Source organism: Cydia splendana, chromosome 2 (genome assembly GCF_910591565.1).
Source record: "Cydia splendana chromosome 2, ilCydSple1.2, whole genome shotgun sequence".
NCBI classification, from domain to species: Eukaryota; Metazoa; Arthropoda; class Insecta; order Lepidoptera; family Tortricidae; genus Cydia; species Cydia splendana.
In genome coordinates this window covers 28,534,527-28,558,760 of record NC_085961.1, presented here as the reverse complement: position 1 = coordinate 28,558,760, position 24,234 = coordinate 28,534,527, and the positions used below count along the sequence as shown (strand labels likewise).

General features: G+C 38.6%; 2 protein-coding genes across 2 annotated transcripts in view; both read left to right on the top strand.

Moving 5' to 3' along the window:
• LOC134806069 (fatty acid 2-hydroxylase) overlaps positions 1 to 6,631 on the top strand; it is a 28,390-nt gene extending 21,759 nt beyond the window's left edge. Inside the window, exons 4-6 of the mRNA XM_063779330.1 lie at positions 4,231 to 4,357; positions 6,035 to 6,154; positions 6,486 to 6,631. Of these exons, the coding sequence (XP_063635400.1) occupies positions 4,231 to 4,357; positions 6,035 to 6,154; positions 6,486 to 6,574 (336 nt within the window). The 3' untranslated portion in view covers positions 6,575 to 6,631. The remainder of the gene's footprint in view (positions 1 to 4,230; positions 4,358 to 6,034; positions 6,155 to 6,485) is intronic.
• Positions 6,632 to 10,417: 3,786 nt separating this feature from the next.
• On the top strand, positions 10,418 to 24,211 carry LOC134806065 (peroxidase-like). The gene is made up of 13 exons (XM_063779324.1): positions 10,418 to 10,914; positions 13,002 to 13,245; positions 13,684 to 13,797; positions 14,293 to 14,387; positions 14,826 to 14,999; positions 15,543 to 15,736; positions 15,986 to 16,187; positions 16,715 to 16,912; positions 20,897 to 21,080; positions 21,854 to 22,072; positions 22,501 to 22,564; positions 23,256 to 23,454; positions 23,997 to 24,211. Exons 1-13 carry the CDS (start codon positions 10,695 to 10,697, stop codon positions 24,188 to 24,190), a joined length of 2,301 nt encoding a protein of 766 aa, XP_063635394.1. The 5' UTR covers positions 10,418 to 10,694; the 3' UTR covers positions 24,191 to 24,211.
• Positions 24,212 to 24,234: the final 23 nt, after the last annotated feature.

Sequence of the window (24,234 nt, the reverse complement as noted above, 5' to 3'; positions counted from 1 at the left end):
TGCTCAGTAAAATTGTGCAATATGTTTTAACTGTTTGGCTGTTGAGACCTTATAGTCTTAGAAGAAAATTTTATTTATGCTCTAGAGCATAAAATGCGATTTTATGTCGTCTACGCACGACATAAAGTTACACTTTTTGAGCATGAGAAGTGAAAAGACATATTTTGCAATGCAAGCAAAAAAGTCAAGCCATTAAAGCGAGCGAGCCGTGTTAATAAACTGGGTAGGTCAGCGGTATTCTTACTATCAAAATATTGTTTGATATGGATACCTATGTTTTTACTCTCATTGTATCTCGCTCGCTCTAATATTTATAAATGTGCATAGATGCATTCTAAGTAATGAAAAATCGAAATGAAGTGCGAATGCAATTCTAAGAAGTGAGTCATCAACACCATCGATTTTGTGTCTGGCTATGCATACTTTCATAAAGCACAATTGAATGTTGACGTCGTACCGTCGCCAACAGATATATCGGAGCGGCCGAGGTGCTCAAAAATATCTGAACACGCACTCTAACGCCTTAACAATAGAGGCATGTTCAGATATTTGTGAGCACCTTGGCTGCTTCGATATATCTGATGGCGACTTTACCTACTGTGCTCAGTATTAGGCAAAAATACGTATTTACTTCCTAGTCTACTAATCAAAATTAGCATTGAAATGAGGAATTATACGCAAGATATGTAAACAAAATATTGTTCGAATTGAACTAACATTCTCTCTAAAGTCACCCGACCCGAGGTCCCAAGGTTCAGAAAGTAATAGACCACCACCACCACACACACACACACACACCAGGTCACCACCACACACCACGATTCAAAAATCCGCTTAGTAGTTTTGCCACTACGCAACGGACGAAAACCGATCAGATAGTCAGATACCCCCCTTCACACCTACAATACCTACATACAGCAATAAGTAAAAACCGGGCAAGTGCGAGTCGGACTCGCGCACGAAGGGTTCCGTATCATAATGCAAAAAACGGCAAAAATAAAAACGGTCACTCATCCAAGTACTGACCCCGCCCGACGTTGCTTAACTTCGGTCAAAAATCACGTTTGTTGTATTGTATGGGGGCCCCACTTAAATCTTTATTTTATTCTGTTTTTAGTAGGGTAGACCGAGGCGAATCGGATAATTTTTTGTTTGACGGTCAATAAATAATATTTTTAAGGTGATACTGTTTTTATTAATATTCAGTTGAATAAATTGTTTATTAATGAACGGAATCCAAGGTTCAGACATAAAATAAAACTTAAATATGATTTATGAAAAATAAAATACAAAACCTCGTAAAAAACCCGATTCGCCCCATTTTAAGGGGTAAAACGGATCAAAAAAACACTGTCATAAAATCTTAATTAATAATGGTTAACAATGTTAATCATATGATTAAGAATCACAAAGGTCAAATAATTGAGATCAACTATCATTGGTATCTTTAATGTCGCATTTGACCATTATTTTTATTCCTCCTTTCCAGTTAAATTTTTTATCACGCCACCTACAGAAAGTGCAACATAATATCACTCCTATATGCCACTACTTCGAGCAACACCGGCTTCCGACACATCGGAAGGGAGGGGCCCAAGCGATATCTCACAGTACAAATCTTTCTGCCATTTTTCGCGGGGGGAAAGGTGCACACAGTCGCACTTCTCACACACTTACATACAAAATCCAATCTGTAATGACGACACAAATACATAGAAAATGACACACGTCAAAGACAAATCTTGCAAACCTCGATCTCTTTTTGTGTACGGACGAGTGACAAGTGTCACAACACGCACACTAACACATTTTCGTTGAAGTATGTTATTGTATTCTGAGAGATGAGAAGTCGGATTTGTCGCTCGACCGATCCGCAATTTGTACTGAGCGAGCAAAATCGATAAATCCAACAATTACATGAGACTAAAATATAATAATTGTGTTTGAATGTAATTAAACGTATGATATGTAAAAAAAAATATTACATGTGAAATGTAACACTTTCTTTTTGTAAATTTGATGTCCCCGACCTCTTTTTATAACAAAAAACCGAGCAAACAGGCATTTTTGTGCAGCAGTGTTCACGCGCGCGACTGGACTCGGTCTAGTGAAAAATCCAAGTGCAACTAGTTTTATTACCCGCGCTAGATTAGATTGACGCGCTAATCTTGTACCTCGGCAGAGGGGAAATAGTGCGAATGCCGCCTCCCTTCCGTGTTGCTCGAAGTGCCACTATATATATTAACAATAAATCCAAAACATGCTAATGGCCATTTACCAACAAAATCGAATAACTTAAATGAAAATAAACAAAAACTGTAAACTTTTGCAAACCAAAACATGAAAAATCACACATATCCGATTCACCCCATATGAGAAAATTAGTTGTTGGTAACAAAAGACTCTACGTAGGGACAGCGGTCTCGTTAAAACCTTATTAGCAGCTGTATCCATATCTTCTCCCGACCATTCCCCCTGATACCTCTTCTTTTTATACGTAAGCACTATCTAAAACATGCGAACATAAAATAAGCCAAAAAAAACGTCCAAAAACCTTGTTTTCTAATGTGATCCGAATCGCCCCCTCTCAGATGATCCGAATAACACCATGTCATATGTTTGAATTATTTTCGTGTAACGGAAATATACCTTTAAATACAATAAAAACAAAATCAAATCAGGAAACACTATGCGCCATTAACAATAAGTAACAACAATTACAAAGCTTTAGCCTTTTGCGTTTACTTTTACCACGGACTGTATTTGCACATTTTTTACATCGGCGGTAAAATCACAATACACCTGTACGAGCGACTCGTCGGGAAGTGTCACCATGACCGACGCATGAGTCTTTTACAATGACAGTAACTGTGGCGACATGCGTTAGGAACAGAGCAAACGCGGGACGCTGATTGACTGGCTGTAACTAACCGTGATCTTTCAAATTTTACAGAAATGCTTATTTTGATCCGATTTCCCCAGTGATCCGATTCGCCTCGGTCTACCCTATTTGTTGTTATAGCGGCAACAGAAATACATATCTGTGAAAATTTCAACTGTCTAGCCATCACGATTCATGAGATACAGCCTGTGGCCTATTTTATAAAGCTACAAGTTACAATTTACAAGCGGAAGTCTCTTTCTAACCCTATGTGTTAGAACGAGACTTCCGCTTGTAAATTGTAACTTGTAGCTTTATAAAATAGGCCACTGGTGACAGACGGACGGACGGACGGACGGACGGACAGCGGAGTCTTAGTAATAGGGTCCCGTTTTTATCCTTTGGGTACGGAACCCTAACCAGACTACAAATATCAAATATCAACATTTATTCAGCAAATAGGCCACAAGGGCACTTTTACACGTCAACATTGAATTTACATACAAGCAAAAATAATAACAAGACATTAACAATTTTATAACATACAATACAACTAACAATTCGAACTAACGTATTACAATTACTTAGAGATGTTAGTGCATACCCACAGAGATTGCTAAAACCATAATAAGATATTTAAACATAAGTAACCCTTCTTTTTTTAACTTTGACGTACTTAGCCGGTAATATTTTACTACCACTTTAGAAGTCGACCTTGCCAACTCAATTAGCGTTTTATTTGCCGACTTAAACACTTTTTGAGCGATATCCATTACTGAGGCGTTGCTACCAACTTATGACCTACTTACTTACTACACATAGGTACAGGTGTGGTCATAAAGACATTTTATTACCAATATTTAGTGCAGTGTACAATGTGTTATGTTGACATTTTGTTTCTACATATCTATTATTGGTAGGGTGTAGACCAGGTAGGTATGAATATATAGGATTACCAAAGACAAAATGTGAACATATTTATGTAACAATTCTATTTTGAGTAAATTACTATGTTGATTGGTATATACGTTTTCCACGAGTACGAGTAACTAACGAAGTTGATGGCATTTTTTTACTTTACGATTGTAGGATAACATAAACATTGATATTTCGAATACTTACAGTAATGTTTTTGAAAGGTATTTTAAAGCAAGTGCTGCCATCTAACGTTCTCGTACATTCTTGTGCATAGTGGATCTGCCATCTTGTGGGCTACATCGGAAGCATAAACTTCACATTTACGCCTGGCGCCAGAAATCTAACGGCTCCTGTGCTGCCCCCTGTTCATGCACGCTCCCTATAAAAACCAAGTGTAGTTCACATTTATCACGTCGTCATTTGATCCACAGATGCCATTTGACGGTCTTCGTCAAGTGTTCCCGCCGGTGCCTGCTCTTGTGCTGGCTTGTATCATTTACCAGCCGCTGTCGTGTTTCCTGAGTTACCCACTCATCAAGCTGACTGGTGGACTCATAGGTATGTGATATTGATTGATATTTACCTGATGCATTTTTTATGATGTGAGTGATGTGCCATCGGAAAGGTATCAAAGTTAAAATTATAGAATTTTGTCATATTTTTGTATGGAAAAGTAAATTTTCCATTTTCTAAATGGAAACTTTCTTTATTCTTCGATTTTTTTTCTAAATTTCCCTCACTTTTTTCCACAATTTAACTCCACATTCACACCTTCTCAAGTTCCATCGAGAGAGCTTATATTTGAATCTCTACCTACCAACTCTCTACCTTCAATTGGTAATACCTTCCTACCATCAGTAAAGGTATAAAGACACGAAGGAATCAATACATCGTGTAATATATTACGGCACTTAATAATCTGACTTGCGTGCAAATGGCCATGTTATAACTTTAGCTTCCAATTAACAAAGTGTCCAAATTGGTCTGCACTTTGACCTATTTCTCTAGTTAGGGAATGATTTACTACTTATATTCAGTCAGGGTAAAGGTTGTCATTACATAGTTATCAGGGCCAGACAGGGTGAAATTGTGCAATCATAAGCACAATTCCACCGTGTCATAAAAAATCTTCCTCTGAATTGCGAAAAAGTAACCCAACATTTAGGATGACTCACGCTAGACCGGGCCGAGGCGTGCGACATTTTCTATGACGGCTGATCGGTGATTACGTGGTGCTTTCCATAGAAAACGAAGCGCCGGAAGCTCCGGCCCACCCCGGCCCGGTTTAGCGTGAGTCATTCTTAAGGGGCTACCCGAGGTTTTCATCGTTTTTGACAAGTTTTGAATCGTATCTCCTTTTTTTGCACTACAGATAGAATTATAAGACAAACGGTTATCGGTTTTTCAATATTTTATCTCCGGTTTTGTCCACCGGATTTTGAAAGAAATGAATACTTGTTTTTTTATGAATTTTTTAAACATTGTCAAAAAAACACTTTTTTCGTATCTAGTTTGCAGTGAAGGATCTTACATGTACGAAATCTAGATATTTGGGTTCGTCTTTGACGTCTCGAATAACGTGTCCAGGGTTTTAATTCTAAACTAATTAACACAAAAGTTATGGCCAGAAAACCAGTTTTATAGCCTAAAATTGTTCAACTTTGATGCCAAATATCTCGAAAACAATGAACTTTGAAGTAAATATGGGATACTATATTGCTTAAAGCTGTTGCTGTTAATATAATAAGCTACAAAAAACATTACGAAACTAAGGGATTCAGATCGAAGGTCATTGGCGTGGGGTAGCCCCTTAAGTTGTGATTTTTAATTTTTTCCGCCCAAAATGGGGAGCTCCTCAAATTTTAACCAAACGTGACGAAAAAAAACAAGCAAAAAAAAATCGGCCCACATAGAGGTTCTGTTCCGTTTGACAAATCGTTTCTAGTAATCTCTGATTAACTAATTAAGTATGTAGATAATGGATCTAGGTATCAATTTACAGCAACACTGAATCAGGTAGTTAATCGATTTTATCCTGTCCTTTAGTTCGTTTTCTTTCAGTGTGTCTCTACCGAAGTATTATATCGCGGTATACTGTCAACCAATCCTTTGTTGAAATTAAGTTGAAGGTAGATATTGGGCTGTAGCTGCAAGCGTCAGTTGACACATTTAGCGATCCAAGGGTTCAAAGGCGTCAATACAGAAAGGTACTTATGTTTATTTCTTATATTTCAGGTTATTTAACGTACGACATGATCCACTACTACGTGCACCACGGCTCGCCCGCCGACGGAACTTACCTCTACGCTATGAAACGCTACCATTCCAATCACCACTTCGTCAACCATGACAGAGGTATATATTATATTAAAGTAGCGACTCGCCGAAGCTTCGCACGGGTTAACGAATTATACACAAACCTTCCTCAAGAATCACTCTATCGATAGGTGAAAACCGCATGAAAATCCGTTCAGTAGTTTTTGAGTTTATCGCGATTGCGAATAAACATACAAACACACAAACAGATAGACGCGGCGGGGGACTTTGTTTTATAAGGTGTAGCGATATGTATTAAATATATATCTTTTTGTTAAGCTATATATTAAAAAATTGCATGTAATAGTCTAATCCGCTATTTAAAAAAAAATTTTACGGTAATAGAATGTTTTTTTTTTATATATTCCAGCATTTGGCATCAGCAGCGAGATCTGGGACCACGTGTTCAAAACCTTCGTGAAGCTCCGGACGCTCGGTTTTAGTTTACGATGGGACTGATCGGTTTGGAACCTAGAAAGTGATAGGTATTCAGAATTAGATAGAGTATTTAAACTCACGGCATCGGCATTGTGAATATTTTGCGATATAGATTTCTTTTCGAAAATATATGTAGAAATAAGGAGTAGAACTGTGAAAAAAAAGTTTAATTCATAAAAAAATGGAATTGAGCACAAAGACCTGTGCACACCGGCTGCGTGTGCGTAGACGTGCAGATCCTTATGAGATACGGCACCCCGCTTGCGTTACGTAGTTATGTGCGTGCGCAGCTCCAACATTTTAGCGCATCGTATTAAATGCACAAACGCAAATGTCCATTCACTCTATCTTATTCAGAATAACCGTAGTATCCCCTCCTAAAGTCCCTCATAAAATTAGGTGTCGTAAGCCGCTATGTTACACATTTACCCCCTTATTCATAAACGCGCTACAAACCTCAATTAGCTTAATAATCGTTTGTCTGTCATTTTGACTTATGTACCTATTTGTAAGAAAGGGATAAAACATAATTTAAGTAAATCAGGCCCGTAAAGTTTTATGAATAAGGGGGTTAATGGATAACAAAACAGTTGCGACTCTCTAACTTACCTAACCCAATGTGAAGTAATATAATTACCCTCGTAGCCCCAGGGCAATTTTAGTGCTTTTGAATTTGGAACTTTCTTTTATTGCTATATGAGTTCAAAACTCGAATTTAATTTGTACTTGTACAATTACACGGGGACTTACGAGGTTAAAAAATAATTGAGACCGTTAGGAGGAATGGAATCTGCATTTATTATGTTAGTCATAGGTGCTAAGTAAATAGAGCTAGACCAAGATAAGTCTGCAACGATTTTGATAGCACACGCAGTGAAAGTGTTTATACGTCATGATTTCATAGAAGTTTGAGGTTTTGCACTGCGTGTTCTAACAAAGTCGTTGCAGACTTATCTTGGTCTAACTCTAAGTATGTGTAATTTTAATTTCTACAAGTACAAATCAATTATAAAATGTAAATCCTTATTTCTACACGTTTATACAGGATGGCTAAAAAATAAGTGCATTCCCGTTGCCAGGGAGGTTTTGGGATTAAACTGAGCAACTTTTACTATGAAACCAACACCGAAATCGCGAAAAAAAATTGCTGTTTCATACATTTTGGCTGGTCCATTTTCTATGGGAGGGTAATTTTTTTTTCGCGTTTCGGGATTGGTCCCATAGTATAGTATCCAAACCTCCCTGGCGACGGGAATGTACTGTTATGTATATGTATGTATGTATATAAGGAGCAATCATTTTAAGATCAGTGTAACCTAGATAGGTATTTTAATTAAACAAGTCAGAGGGATAATTTTCTTAGTCCAATATATAACTTTAACTGAATAGACCGGTATACTATTTATTTGTAGGTATGCAGTAAAGATACCAGAAGCATAGCGTAAAGATAAAAATATTAGGTTATCATGTGATACCACCAAAATTGTGTATTGTATAGGTAGATGATATGATAGGTACTTACATTTATGTTATGATACATGTTATTTATTAGGGTTCTGTACCCAAAAGGTAAAACGGGACCCTATGACTCAGACTTCGCTGTCCGTCCGTCCGTCTGTCTGTCACCAGGCTGTATCTCACGAACCGTGATAGCCAGAAAGTTGAAATTTTCACAGATGATGTATTTCTGTTGCCGCTATAACAACAAATACTAAAAACAGAATAAAATAAAGATTTAAATGGGGCTCCCATACAACAAACGTGATTTTTGACCAAAGTTAAGCAACGTCGGGCGTGGTCAGTACTTGGATGGGTGACCGTTTTATTATTGCATTTTTTTCCGTTTTTTTTTTCATTATGGTACGGAACCCTTCGTGCGCGAGTCCGACTCGCACTTGCCCGGTTTTTTTATCTAGCATTAGTCCATAATACTATTTTCACATATCTCTACGCTCTTAGTTCGTTTTTAGGAGTCATACGAATCTAGCCTAGCCGCAGCCATACAATTGAGGTTATGCTCTTATATTAAAACAACATTCTGCAAATACATGAAATTTCACATAAACATTCAAATAACATATGTAGAAATTGTTTTACAATGAAATTAGAGTGAGTAGAAGTTTTACATATAAAACTTATAATAGTAGACCGAGCTTTGCTCGGAAAACATATAACAACACAAAAATGCGCGTTTTCGCAGACATAAGACCTAGCTAGATCGATTTATCGCCCCCGAAAACCTCTACATAGCAAATTTCATCGAAATCGTTAGAGCTGTTTCAGAGATCCCCGAAACAGGGTACTTATATAAATAAACAAGAATATTGCTCGTTTAAAGGTATTAGACTATAGTCTGTATCTTTAGTTTTTTTTTTATTTTTATTTTTTTTTCATTTACATAATTGTAAACCAACAATTGATACATTTTCGGGTAGTTATAACATTTATTGGTTAACCAACCAAATATAAAATCGCCTGGATCAGTCACGAAACGACCTGACTTTAACCTACATTATTTGATCATGTAATGTTTTCATCTACCCTCAACTGGCTTAAGGAGCCATTTGAGTGTAGATTTTGTTTACTTTTATTTAAATACCTAAATATACAGAGTATAGTATTCTCGCTCTATTTTCTTAGTATAGCATGTCATGATACTCGTATAAGCTTTGCTGTTAGAATCATAATTAGGTAAGGTTGAGCAGACCTTTTAGCCCCGCTTTACCGTAGTTAACAGGAGCCCGATTCAGATTTTACAACTTGTTACGGTTTTGATTTTACTTGGACACGACCTTGAAGGTCGCCGACGGTGATTGGTGGATGCGAAATGGAGTGAAAGTCGTGCGTGAGATGCGCGCCAATCACCAAGACGATCGTCACGGTCGTATCAAAATGAGTTTAAAACCCTAATACGTTGTTAACACTTAATTGGGTTCTAGTACTGTAAGAGCCACTCCACACTAGCGTCTTTTGAGTGTCGGCGTCTAGTCAGCGCTATGGAAAATGGCGTCGCTGCGCAGTACCGCCAACGTTGCGTCGAGCAGCAGCCATAGAGTTGACTGGACGCCGACGCTAGGTGTGGGGCTAAAAACAAATATTGTTATTTTTGTCGTATAAAAATCTTATTTACATTGTGATGACCGTTGACTTAGGATGTAAGGATATAAATAAATATATTTTGTGACTTTAAATGTTACTTATACGGGTGATAACTTGATAAGTATTTATAATGCATAAGAATATTAAGTATGTCGTCAAATGGTCTTGATTATATTTTTTTAGTTTTCTATGTCTTTTTTTATAGCTTTCCTTACCCTTACCACAAATACCACATGGCAGAAAGCAACTAGCTCACACCTTTTTATCAATTAAAAATAAAAATTATTAATTCAATCAACAGTAGTTTACATTGTACATTTGTACATATAGTGATGGTACCTCTTTTCAAGTAAATCATTACCTAATGTCAGTATAGTACTTGTTGCTTACACTGCTAATTTTATTAAATGAGTGTAAAAATATACACTACAAAATGTCAACTGGTTACACCTACTTCAATTTACACGAGTTAATTTTCATAACATACCTACCTTATTTTTACTAATCATTAAAAAAAGAGATCCAATGTTAATAAAAGATAGATATAACGACAGGTATGTGCCTACTTATATGATTGTCACGTATTTTTTATCATATCTATGATGAAACCATTTTAAGGTGTTTTTGTGAATGATTCATAATTAAATTGATGCATTTACTTGATCAGAATCACAAAATAAATGTTAATTAGCAAGCAATAATGTAAAATGAGAAAAGTAATCAAATATCGTAAGACTAAATGGGCCGATAATAATTTTGTAACATAAATGATAATCGAGACACAATGCTGTTGAGCAAATATGGTGTAAAGGATATGAGGAAATGCCCTATCCCCCAGCAAATGACTTACGAAACATACGTGACTTGATTACAACCTGTAAATGGCACTAACTCAATACAAAACCATTATTTTAATTTGATTAGTGTAAACATAAAGACATCAGTCTAAAACACTGGCCTAAAAAAAATTAAAAAAGAGACGTTCCATTTTCAAATCCATTAGCGATTAAATAATGCGCGCGACCTATTTTTTTTTAAACGAATGAACTCGCTCGTTATGCCAAACATGAATACGAAAAACCTTTTTGGTGATTGCGGGAGTGTTTTTATTAGTGTAATTGCTTGTTTAGTGATAAGTGGTGCAAATGGGTGTTATTATACAGGGTGGGGGCTGCTGGGGAACGACTGGTGTCCTGACCTGTGCCCCGTATTGGACAAAATTGGGTCGGAGTTTACGGATTTGTTTAAAACGCATTCTATGAGTAAGTACCTACTAATTTTAAACTAAGAAAAACTTATCTTAAAGGAATTTCGCGCTGACACGGAATTTTCAATTTTTTTATTTATTCTGCAGTGCAAAAAAGTGCCTTATTAATTAGCCACGTAATTAAAAGTAAGTTTAAAGTCATAAAAATATAAGATTTACATGATAACGCGGCTATCTCTTAAAATATTTGCCTACACCTGTTAGTTTGCTCATTCTAATCCTAGATACAAATGTAGACCTTCCGAAAATGTAGAACCGTCATACATTTTTTTAAATATGATACTAGAACTAATCACAGCTACGTAATTTAGGAGGGATTGCAGGAAGGAGGCACCCTAGAATTCTAATAGTTTTACCCTGAATATGCCTAAGTGCGAAAAAGAAAGCCAAGTTCACTAACAAAAAAACTGAAATGATAATGGGTACCAACTTTCGTAGACAATCAGTTAAGCAAATAATTTAGAATAAAGTAAAGACCACAAGACTGGAGTTACCTATACATATTGCTTACCAGAAACCTTGAACTTTAGAAGTGTAAAAACCCACCCCGTAAATCATCGTTGCCTACCCACAGCTTGAAATGAGCTAAGATTTTTCGTTAAGTCTCAAATTATAACAAGAAAATGTTGGGTCTTGCTCAAAGTAGAGCCCGTGGTTGCCCGTCTGTTACAATCGATTATAGATAGAATGTGCGAAAGCTCCGAAAGCGCCTTTCGATACAAACGTTGTCCCCCCCATTTTGCTATTGAAAATATTTTGACACAATTTGATGTAAGTATATCAAATACAATTTGATGTATGTATATCAAATATATCAAATTGCGTCAAAATGTTTTCGATCGATCGATCAAAAGTTAGAGAGGGGGGGGGACACACACACACACACACGTCTTTTTTACAGGTATTCATATCCACTTTATCAAAAGATGGCTTCTGAAAACCCCTATACATATTCTATTTCAATGACCTGTCCAACGACATCCTACACTATTATTGAAGTAAAAAAAATATCCCCTAAATGTCGTGTGGATCCACTTCTTACTTATTTAAATACATAGTTTATTGACGTGATTACCTATGTGATATATGTAGGTAGGTAGGACGGACGGACATGACGACACTATAAAGGTTCCTAAAGGAGTCCTAAAAATGGATATTTAATGCTACAAAAACTATCTATTAAAAAACACATAGGCAGAGTGGCACCATTAAGGATTCCTTTTTTGCCATTTTATTACGGAACCCTAAAAATAATAAAAAATAAGGCAGCCAACGTTTGCCATGGTAGGCAACCTTGAGTAAGTTTCCAGCAACTCATTATATTTAATCTATTTCCAAATTTTCTAGAAAATCGTACCTTATCTACCCTTGTAGCACTTGTACACCTGTGCCTACGCACCACTATTACCCAACAGGCCACGGTCAATATCACGTGCGTCTGCGCACGTGACGTTGCCGCTAATCATGCGTGCGCGGAAATATGCTTTATTGTTAATAGACCAAAAGACGAGTGTTGCTTGGGATATAATTTGAGATATGACCGTTTGCGGAGAGCTCTGTCTACATCGTGTCTAGATATTGACAAAGCATAATTAATTACTAATACCAATTTTATAGTTTTCCGTGAATTAACAATGGGTCGAATGTAAATTGAGAAATAAGTAATGTGAGATATGACGTTTGTAGTGCGCGACCGTCTCTCAGGCCTCCATAACCTGGTCCTGTCTAGTACATCTCCGTTTCAACTTGGGCAATAATGCTTTCGTACCTACATAATTATGTAAGGCTGTTCTGCTCTAGATACAGGTTGCATTTCTCCACCCAATCTAGTACATATTGTGAACAGGTTCGATAATTAATTACATCATGATGAAAAAAATAACCATTTAGGTTTTGAAAAATGTTCTTTACAGCTCACAGAACCACTAGCTTATTGTACTTGTACAAGTTGGTCTGATTGTTATGCTATGATGGCAAAGAGAATCCCCATCGAATTTTCCAACATGCGATTTGACGTATCAGCACGTTTTCGTGTTGTTTCTTATATGGCGCTGATACTAATCCAAAATCTCGCACTTTCAGACGAACAAGGCCCAATCACCTCCCAAATGGTAGCCGAATCCCTCCGCTGCGGCCGCGAACTGTCCCGCGCCTCAGCCCGCCGGGGCAACGAGTTGGTCAAGAACGGCATAAGCCTGGCAGCCTGCACGCCTGCCATGCTGCATTTCTTTACGGGCAAGCAGAACGCGGAGACGAAGGCTGCTGCTGAGCTGTCCCATGACATCCTGACGGCTACCAAGTTGCTGCAGCTTAAAGTTTGCTCTTCGTGAGTTTTTTTTCTGTTACAAATAGTGCATCACTGTCAAGCGGGCTCAGGGCTCTCCAAGTGCGTCGTGGCAAAATGCTGGATAACGCTATACTCTGTATCCTTAGGTATTTAAATAAAAGTAAACAAATAATTTGTAAATTTTCGGGTAGTTATAACATTTATTGGTGGACCAACCAAATACAAAACCGCCTGGATCTGTCACTGAACGTTTGTAGGAGCTAGTTAATGCCTAGAGAAGACGCTGTTACCCTGTGAAGGCAGTTGCCCCAACTGAGCTAACACTGAACTGTGACCATTGCTGATCTGTTGAGATTGCCGCCTCCTAGTTAATACAATTGTCAGTCTCGTTTTTCCGCTTCGTACGTACGTATACACGCAGCACTTTTCAACGCCCTTAAGATTAATTACAGCTGTTAAGTTTCATATTTTCCGCAGGTCCAACGTCACCCCGAACACCTTCATGGCATTCCTCGAGCACCAGGTCATCAAGATCCACGACCCGCGCTACTGCAAGCCGGTCCAACTTAGCTGCACAGATTCGAAATACAGGTAAAGCGGTAATCATGTTATAATAATATACTCCGTCTGGTACTCTCTTCCGACCACGTGACTGACACAATTAAGTCTACGTCATCATGCGACAGCGCTGTATAATAATATGCGATAGCGCTATATAAAGTGGCAATGTTATTGTGACGTAGGCTTGTGTCACTCTGGGAAGAGAAGACCATGTTTTATTAGACTATGGCGGTAATGTTGTGTTAAAGGGTTGAAATGCGAAAGAGGAGCTTTTTTATCTGCTCGCGCGCATTTCGTAGGTATAACGCGCATACACTGCCAGTGATTTCATTAAATTTCGAAGCAACATTATTGAGACCCCTTGATTTGTAGCTCACCTCATTTGAAGAACGACACTGTACCATCTCTTTGTTAGGTACTCATATAAACTCATTTTATTTTAAATCTGTGTCCTACCCAACACTACTTGTTTTAGGAATAGGACATTGTTCTGTCAGTGAAACGGTTTTATTGATCTATTACCAGGACCATAGACGGCACCTGCAACAACCTCGTGCGTCCATATTGGGGGAAGAAAGCTTCTCCATTCACGAGGGTGGCCCCTCCGCGGTATGCTGATGGTGAGTCAACTTTCCTTTTGATTTGTTTTCTGCTGTTAGCCCTGTTAGCCATTTTATGATAATATTATGACCAGTTAACTAGACTAAAACGTGCTGATCTAGTAGTTTTATTCCTTAGGCAAGATGGCAATAGTGGCTAACTATAAACGACCTAGGTCAAGGCATATAAAATGCATGAATCAGTTAGTATCGGAAGTGTATCTTTATGCTGCCGGGCTAAGAATAATTAATGAAGCTTAGCAAGCTTGTTTTATTGCACAAAACATAATCGAGCTGCGACTGCATTACAGGAAACTGTAAAAATTTACGTTTGGGTTTATTGTCCACCTAAAGACAGTTTACGCATTTCAAGAACCTCCATCGCCATCGGGTGCGCTCCTCGTTCCTCGATAGCGCCCTTTTCAACCTGAATCTAAAAAGCTTGTTATGTACCTACAGGTATCTACGCAATGCCGGTGGCCAAGAGCGGCGCGCAACTGCCAAGTGCTCGGGTGTTGTCCACTCGGCTGTTCGCGGACCACCCGGTCAACAGTCGCGTGTTTTCCTTCATGAACATGCAGTGGGGGCAGATCATTGCCCATGACTTGCTGATACATAGCGTGGAGACGACTGGTGAGTCAGTCATGTCCAATATAAATGCTTATTTTAATAAACTGTAATCGTGATTTACCCAAAGCACGCAAAAAACCGTGAAATACACCTGTGTTGCGTTGCGACGACCTCTTTAGGTTCTTGCTCCTGTTAGTGGAGAAAGTTCGTAGCATCATCCATAGGCACCTTACGGACTACTACCTACTACTCCAGCAAAGTAGCTATACTTACGTAAAGGTACAACATATATTTTAATCTGATATACAAATTGATCTCGGAGTTGAAAAGTATTTGCGTGATAGGTTAGAGCAGGTGAAGAAAACCATCCGAGAATACCTGAAAATAGGTAGGAAGATATAGTCAGCGGCAAAAGTGGCAAAGCGGTCGAGAGATATTATTGTTGTTAAGAGACTAACACCTTGTTTAGACTTTTGCAACTAACTGTAAATCTGACGTGATGCTGATGTTACTACTTATGGTTACAATTTTATTTACTTAAAAAAATATCAGTCCATTTATTTTATATACTGGCGAATCATGACGGTATTGCAATCATATTTCTAGACGAAGGAGGTATCCAGTGCTGCGTCGGCGAAGGCGTCGACATGTTGTCCCCCGATTTGCAGAATGACAAGTGCATACCCATCTGCGTACCTGATGACGACCCTTTCTACAGAAATCATGGAATCCGGTGTCTCAACTTCGTGAGGAGTGTCACAACGCCAAGAGAGGACTGCAGGCTTGGGCCTGCTGAGCAAGTAAGTGAAACGGTCTTCCAGCGGAACGTTTGGCGGGGTGGACACTGTAATGTCACCGCGCGTCAACGAGGGCAGCGTATATGTGACCATCGCCCAGAGAAGACTGCAGGCTTGGGCTTTCTGAACAGGTAGATAACTGGTAACTGAACGGCGCCTGGGTGGCGGTGGCGACTGTCCTGCAGAGCATAATCCGGCTGTCATGCGTAGCGTACTATTGTAACGTTAATGAAAATTTTCCTCTTTTCTCAGCTAAACGGTGCGACCAGTTTCTTCGACGGCTCCCAGGTCTACGGCTCAGATCCAGTTTTAGCCAAAAAGTTGCGCACCTTGAGTGGCGGCCGGCTGAAGGAGGAGAAGAAACCGTACAATAAAAGAGGCTTCCCCCCGTCGGTGGATAAGAAGATGGACGTCTGTGACTTGAGGAACTCATCTGAGCCGTGTTACATGGCGGGTACGCATATTAACCGATTCGTTGCGTGTTCCATTTTCGAAAACTTTTGGCTGTGGCGCGGAACAATCATTTCATGATACGGCAGCCATGCCATGCTCCATAGAATATGATGACACTCCTCCCGTGTCATACGCCACACGTAAAAAAAATGATGACACGGCAGGCGTGTCATCAGCACCGAATCGGTTAAGTTATTGTTGAAAAAATATTGTTGGAATTAGACTAGGCTAGCACAACTGGTTATGATAGGTATGAATGTGCAAAAAGGTTTAATCGGGTAGCTACGAATCACTTCTGAATGTCGAGTGATTTCGAAAAATATCCATAATGTGGTCGTTCGATTTGTAGCTGGCCCCAAACTGCTAATCCTTTGTATATTGTTAAGTAAAACCGCACGTGCTACTGTTTACTGATGACTGGTATGTCTGAACCAAGTTCTGAACTCAATGAATGAAATTGTGAGACAAACGAAACTTGTAATGAGATTACTTACTGTTCTCTAAATTCTATACATCGCAACATTACAGGTGACGGCAGAATCAACACGACTCCAACGCTCGCCATGATGCACACGATATTGATACGCGAACACAACCGCATCGCCGACACCCTGGGCTCCCTGAACCCCATGTGGAGCGACGAGAAGATCTACCAGGAGGCCAGGAGGATAGTCATCGCTGAGATCCAACATATCACTTATCAGGAGTGGCTGCCGTTAAATTTTGGTGAGTACACTTTAAATACAAGTTGGTTATTCATGGGCAATTTAGGGGTGAGACTAAGGGAGTCCAAAAGCATGCGAGTCCCACTATGAAAAATTAGGGTCCCTACCTAAACCTACTCTCATTCGGTTTAAGCCCTTCCTAAACCAAAATCCTAGTTGGGACCAATCATTGGATTGGTTTGATGACCATGACCTATGATAATCATACGCGAAAATAACCGCATCGCCGACATCCTGGGCTCCCTGAACCCCGTGTGGAGCGACGAGAAGATCTACCAGGAGGCTAGGAGGATAGTCATCGCTGAGCTTCAACATATCACTTATCAGCAGGGTTGGGCAAAATACTGGCTTCCACGTATTTCAAATACAAATTACAAAATACATTTTTAAAAGTATTTGAAATACCAAATACAAATTACTTTGGTGACGGGTATTTGAAATACAAAATACAAATTACAGTGTTTAAAATAATGTATTTCAAATACAAAATACAAAATACCTATCAATTTTTTTGTTTAATCATTTAGTTTTTTTAACGAATATCCTTTCCTAAAAACGTATAGGGTCATTGCGCTAGTTTTCGTCCACTTGACGAAATTTGAATATAAACCTACATTGCTGCACAAATTTGGACTGATTTCAATCCTTAATGTCGAAACAATATATACAGGGTGTCACAGTGACACTGGAGGTAGACCAGACCAAGAGGACCCAAACCAACTTAACATGACCCCAGTAAAAGTGGCACGGTTTTCGAGTTATTGCCAAATTAAGGTTTTTCATGAATTTTGACGGTTTTTAACATTGTTAGTGCCCGTGTGCACTCGGAAAGGTCTCGAAGTTAGTTTTTTTATGTGTACGGCATCATGAATAGTTAACTGAGATAACAGAATAGGTATTTTATCGATAAACAATGTAAAATGCAAAAAAGTACTGGTTTAATCTTGAATTAAATTCACAGCGAAACATTAATTTCAACTTTGACCACCTGTCGTGAAAAAAAATTACTAGTAAAGTAATGAGCAAATAACGTCAAGCTATTGAGCATGTTATGCAGATAAAAAAATGGTATGACACATGTACCTTCCTGCAATAAAATAGGAATTATTATCATCTTTCGAAAGCCTCATAAAAAATAAGTTAAAACTAGGAAATCTGAAATCCGTTGCTACTTAGTAAAAATAACGATTTATGTTAAGATTTATGTAACTCTGGATACAGAAATAAAAAAACGCCTATTCAGTATTTGCCGAATGCCTAAAAGAAAGAGATGGAAAATGGTTATCTCCCTTTTTAAGGATATCATTGAGTTGATAAAGGTTCAAAAAAATAAAATACTGCAGGTTGAAGTTTAATCAATTTATTAAGATAATTTTATTTTACAATAGGAGCTCGAATTGTTTTTCCCCGGCTCGTATGCACGCTTGGCACCGTCTTGTAAAACTTCAAGTTAATTTCCTTAAATTAATTTCGGATATGTTTCGTGCTGCCTCGAACATACGCCGCTGTAGTTCCTCTTGGGACCTTATTGGCTTGGAGTAAACTTTATCTTTTAAGCACTTTTAAGCATCCCCAATGAAAAAAAATTAATAGGTTTAGGTCCGGGGAACGCGGTAGCCATGCCACTGGTCCCAATCGGCTGATCCATCTGGAAATTTCTGTGTTAGGTGGTCGCGGACATCGCGAGCGTAGTGTTCTGGGCAGCCATCTTGCTGTGGTTCCAGCTCCAATGGATCGGCCGACTGGAACCAGTTCCCCGGACCTAAACCCATTCGATTTTTTATTGGGGATACTTAAAAGATAAATTTTACTCCAAGCCAATAGCGTACCAAGAGGAACTACGGCGGCATGTTCGAGGCAGCACGAAACATATCCGAAATTTATTTAAGAAAATTAACTTGTAGTTTTACAAGACGGTGCCAAGCCGGGGAAAAACAATTCGAGCTCCTATTGTAAAATAAAATTATTTTAATAAATTGATTAAACTTCAACCTGCAGTATTTTATTTTCGTTGAACCTTTATCAACTCAATGATATCCTTAAAAAGGGAGATAACCATTTTCCATCTTTTTCTTTTAGGCATTCGGCAAATACTTAATAGGCGTTTTTTTTATTTCTGTATCCAGAGTTACATAAATCTTAACATAAATCGTTATTTTTACTAAGTAGCAACGGATTGCAGATTTCCTAGTTTTAACTTATTTTTTATGAGGCTTTCGAAAGATGATAATAATTCCTATTTTATTGCAGGAAGGTACATGTGTCATACCATTTTTGAATCTGCATAACATGATCAATAGTTTGACGTTATTTGCACATTACTTTACTAGTAATTTGTTTTCACGATAGGTGGTCAAAGTCGAAATTAATGTTTGGCTGTGAATTTAATTCAAGATTAAACCAGCACTTTTTTGCATTTTACATTGTTTATCGACAAAATACCTATTCTGTTATCTTAATTAACTATTCATGATACTGTATACATAACTAACTTCGAGACCTTTCGGAGTGCACACTGGCACTAACAATGTTAAAAACGGTCAAAATTCATGAAAAACCTTAATTTGACTATAACTCGAAAACCGTGCCACTTTTACTGGGGTCATGTTAAGTTGGTTTGGGTACTCTTGGCCTGGTCTACCTCCAGTGTCACTGTGACGTGTCACTTAGGGGACACCCTGTATATCTGTCTACATATCAAAATTATGGACCAGTCCAGGACTGGTCCATAAATTCAAAGTCGCTCAGCGAGCTATGGAAAGGGCTATGCTCGGAGTCTCTCTGAGGGATCGTATTCGAAATGAAGTCATCGGTCAGAGAACTAAAGTCGTCGACATAGCCCACCGGATTAGCAAGCTGAAGTGGCAGTGGGCCGGTCATATTAGCCGTAGAACCAATAACCGTTGGGGTAGACGAGTTCTCGAGTGGAGACCGCGCATCGGCAAACGTAGCGTAGGACGCCCTCAGACTAGATGGAGCGATGACCTTCGCAAGGCGGCTGGCAAGAGCTGGATCAGAGTTGCCGCAAATCGTGCTCAATGGCGTGCAATAGGAGAGGCCTATGTCCAGCAGTGGACGAGAGTAGGCTGATGATGATGATATCAAAATTATATTTCGCAAGTAGCAAATTAAAAATGAAATATATTATTTGCTAATCCGTCAAGTAGTCTAAAACTAGAGCATGCACGGAAACTACTGCAATGACCCTATACCCTGGCTGTTGACGAATACTTCCGCGCAGAATAGCTCGCGCATTGTATTTGCCCTCGTACAAGTCGTACATTATATTTAAATAAACGTTCCATTTTAGGATTATAGAATTTAATAAAATGTATTTTGTAGAAATGTATTTTGATGCTTGAAGTATTTGAAATACAAAATACAAAATACATGTGAGTGCAGTATTTGAAATACCAAATACAAAATACTTTTCCAGGTAGTATTTGAAATACAAATACAAAATACAAAAATGTATTTCAAATACGTATTTCAAATACATGTAATTGAAATACTGCCCAACCCTGCTTATCAGGAGTGGCAGCCGTTCAATTTTGGTGAGTACATTTCTAACACAGGTTGAATAGTCTTTGTATTTATAAAATCACATGAATCACATCATTGATTTGATACAAACAAGCCAATACAGTGCTAACTCCTGAATACGGAACTTGTTAATATCGAGCCTTCAAAAAATGCTAAGACAAATGCAATTTTGATTTGTCACTATAAGCATTAAAATTTGACTGCCAAATTTTCAAGTATTCTTCATAATTTTCACGTGTAAACAAGTTAGGTAATTAGGTAATTTATCTTTCGCCTCTAAAATTGCGAAATTGTTGTATAGTTTGTCAAAGAGAGAGAATCGTACTATCTTTGTCTTACACTAGTACTAGCACCCAAAAGAAAAGGATGAGTATAGTTTTCCTGGTTCTTACTGACTGACAAATTGGTTTGACCAACTATATTTACCCCCTTCCTTTTTCAGGTGAAAACTACTTTCGCTACTACCGGATATCGCCATCCAGCCTGTACAGCCGCGACTACAGCGACGCCGTGCATCCGGGCTGCATCAACAGCTTCGGCGCGGCTGCCTTCCGGTTCCTGCACTCTATGGTCCCGGAGACTTTTATGACTTGTCCGGCTAGCTATCAGACCGGTTATACTTACAAGTTAGTTTTACATTTCTTCTTCTTATTCCTCGATTCCTTTTTGTGCATCAAGGCTCTCCATTCTGCACGATTTTCCGCCTTCCTGATAATAGGCGCCTGTGTAGATCCCTGGCAGGCCTTCTTACAGTGTCCACCCAGCGGGTTGGTGGATGTCCACCACCCCGTCTTCCATTTACCATGCTAACCATAATGCGTTATATTCAAAATTTCGATGGAGGAATTTGTTAGGGTTTTCTTATTTTTTTTTTGTTGAAGTGTGCGATTTTTCAAAGACGGTTGGTCAAATTTTGATTTTTGTTTGAAAGGATAAGTTCACCGTTGGACCCATTGTAATCATGTCAGGATACTCAGGATGGGATGATGGGATTTGGAAAAAATCCAGGAAACTCTTAAAATATTTAACATATTTAGACTCACTTTAGACTGATTTAGTCATTCAGTATTTCGAATCATTTATTTTAAATAGAGTCAAATACCCTTTTTTAAACAATAAAAAGCCTTAAAATAGAAAATGCTAACTAGAATTAAAAACTAAGCTTAAAAATAAACTATAAATAGAAAATTTGCCCCAAATCGCCGTCTATGGCGATTCTGATTCGCTTTCCGTCGTCTCTTAAATTTGCACGGTCTATGGCATATCATATGCAAAAAAAAAAAATTGGGACACTTTATATTTCGTATAAAGATCGAAAGAGTTCGTGATTCCAACATTAAATTTTTCAAAAACTAGTAGGTGTAGAGATAACTTTTCGTTTTTTTTTTCACTTTTGTAGGTTCAGCGACCACTATCAAAACCCATCCCTGCTAGAGGTCTCCTTCGACGACCTAATGCGCGGAGCCCTAGCATACGCCTCTTCGGAGACGGACCCCTATGTGACCGGGGAGCTGACCAACAAGCTGTTCAAGTCCTGCAACAGCTGGGGCATGGACCTCATCGCCATGGACATACAGAGGGGCCGAGATCATGGGCTGGCGAGCTATAACGACTTCAGGTACATAATACCATCACATATGCGTTCCAGAGCCTTTACCTATATGGAGATTTCCACGGGTTGTCCCGTACAAACGCATTTTATTTCCTGTGTTGCGCCTTTTTTTCGGCATTTAAAGGCGATTATTTTTCTGTGCATATTTTTGACCATTTGTCACAGAAAAGGACTCTTATACATGCAAATCTTCAGAAACTTCGCGTTTGTACGGGACAAACGGTAGACAATTTCATGGAATGCTCCATATAAGAGAATTCACTGTGTTGATACTTAGTTACACTCGGCAGCAGTGTCTTCCGGTGACAGAGATCACAAAACACAACCCGATGGTCAAATGCCGAGTGCCGAAATTTTAAGGCTTTAGCCTCAAGTTTTATAGTGAAATGCATATGCCTTTTATATTCTAAATTATTAAATTTTAAACATTCCAGAGAGGTCTGCGGGTTAAGAAGAGCCAGGAACTTCCAAGATTTGGCTGGAGAAATGTCCCAAGACGTGAGTAAACCTTAACATCTATAGGTTACTTAGAAAGTAGGCCTTTGAAATTTGAAATAAGACTTTTTTATATAGTTCAGCTCAAACAAAGAATGATGAAGGAAGGATGAAGTTGGTGTTGAAAGTTGTCACAATCTCTATTCGAACTACATAGGCCAGTGTTAAGCTAGTTAGGCAATAAGTTAAAATCGTGTACCTCAGTAGTGCAAGACAATGAAGCCAATAATTTGACAGCTGACATAGATGATACTTATGATGATACAGATGTCACAAGTTCCGCTCTGGCGTCCATACCCTCCTAAGGCTCAAGGTCCAACCTATAGTACTTATTCAGTTCAATGAAATTTAAATCATATTCGATTGGAACAGAGTTGCTTTTGCTTTGATTCGTTCAGTTTTTGAACATCGCAAAATCAACTCTATTTCCTACACTAAAGGTTCAAATTTCTGTGGCAAATATTGCATTTTTCATTTGTATGGCTGGGCCTTAGGAGGATATAGGGTCATCTACTTCAGCTGTCAAAACCCTGACTTCAATATTTTTAAAATAGAGGAGTAATAATAAATAGAGATGAATTCATGTAGATTTATACCAGTTCATATCTTCTTGACGTGTGAATACGTCATGGCTTATGGGGCCCTTTCCTTTGACGTCTTTCGAAGTCTTGTCGTTCAATTGGTTTTTTTTCAGCGCATAAACGCCCTCGCTTCGTTATACGAATGCGTAGACGACGTAGACCTGTTCGTTGGAGGGATACTGGAGAAGGACGTCCAGGGTTCGATCCTGGGCCACACCTTCCAGTGTATCGTCGCTGAGCAGTTCTACCGCACCAGGATTGGTGACAGATACTTTTATGATAACAGCGACCAGCCCTATCCATTCACGGCGGGTAAGCTCATTGCTATCTTTTTATCTACCTAAAAGTCAAAAGAAATACCAATATATATAAAACCAATAGGGGGTGTTACTGCATTGTTCTGCCGCCAGAGTGCAGCACTAAGCTAGCTAGTAAACCATAGAGTAACTTATAAATACTGTGCCTTAAACTGTGTTTGACAAGTTTTCACAGACAATAAAATATGACATTGATATCAAGGTAGTTTGTTAACAAGGGCCTACCGGGAAATGCGAAAATCGAAATTTAGTTATCTGCCTTTTTATCGCTCGAATATGCAAGAGTGATAGAGAGGTTAGATAGGTAACGAAATTTCGATTTAGTTTGTTTCGCGGTAGACCCCCAGATTGTGATGGATTGTGAGAGTTTCGCGTAATATTCCCTATTCACTTTTAAAAATCCATAATCACAATTTTTACAGAACTAAGTATGATCATATCTACAATTTATGTCCTGTACTTACTCTATTGTAAAAGAGCCATGTGTTAATTTTTTCTTCTTTCTTCAACTTTACTGAATCTATATTTTTTCCACAGAACAACTGTCAGAGATTAAAAAATCTTCGATGGCGCGTCTAATCTGTGACAACACCGATGTAGCATACGTGCAGCGTTCACCGTTCGAAATCGAGTCCGTTTACAATCCGAAATATAGCTGCCAGGACTACTCGGCCATCCCTTACGTCAACTTGGCGGCGTGGAAAAGATCTAATAGCTTTGAATGTGATTAAATTACCAAATGCTGTCGGCTATTTTTTATACCCAACTATAGTCT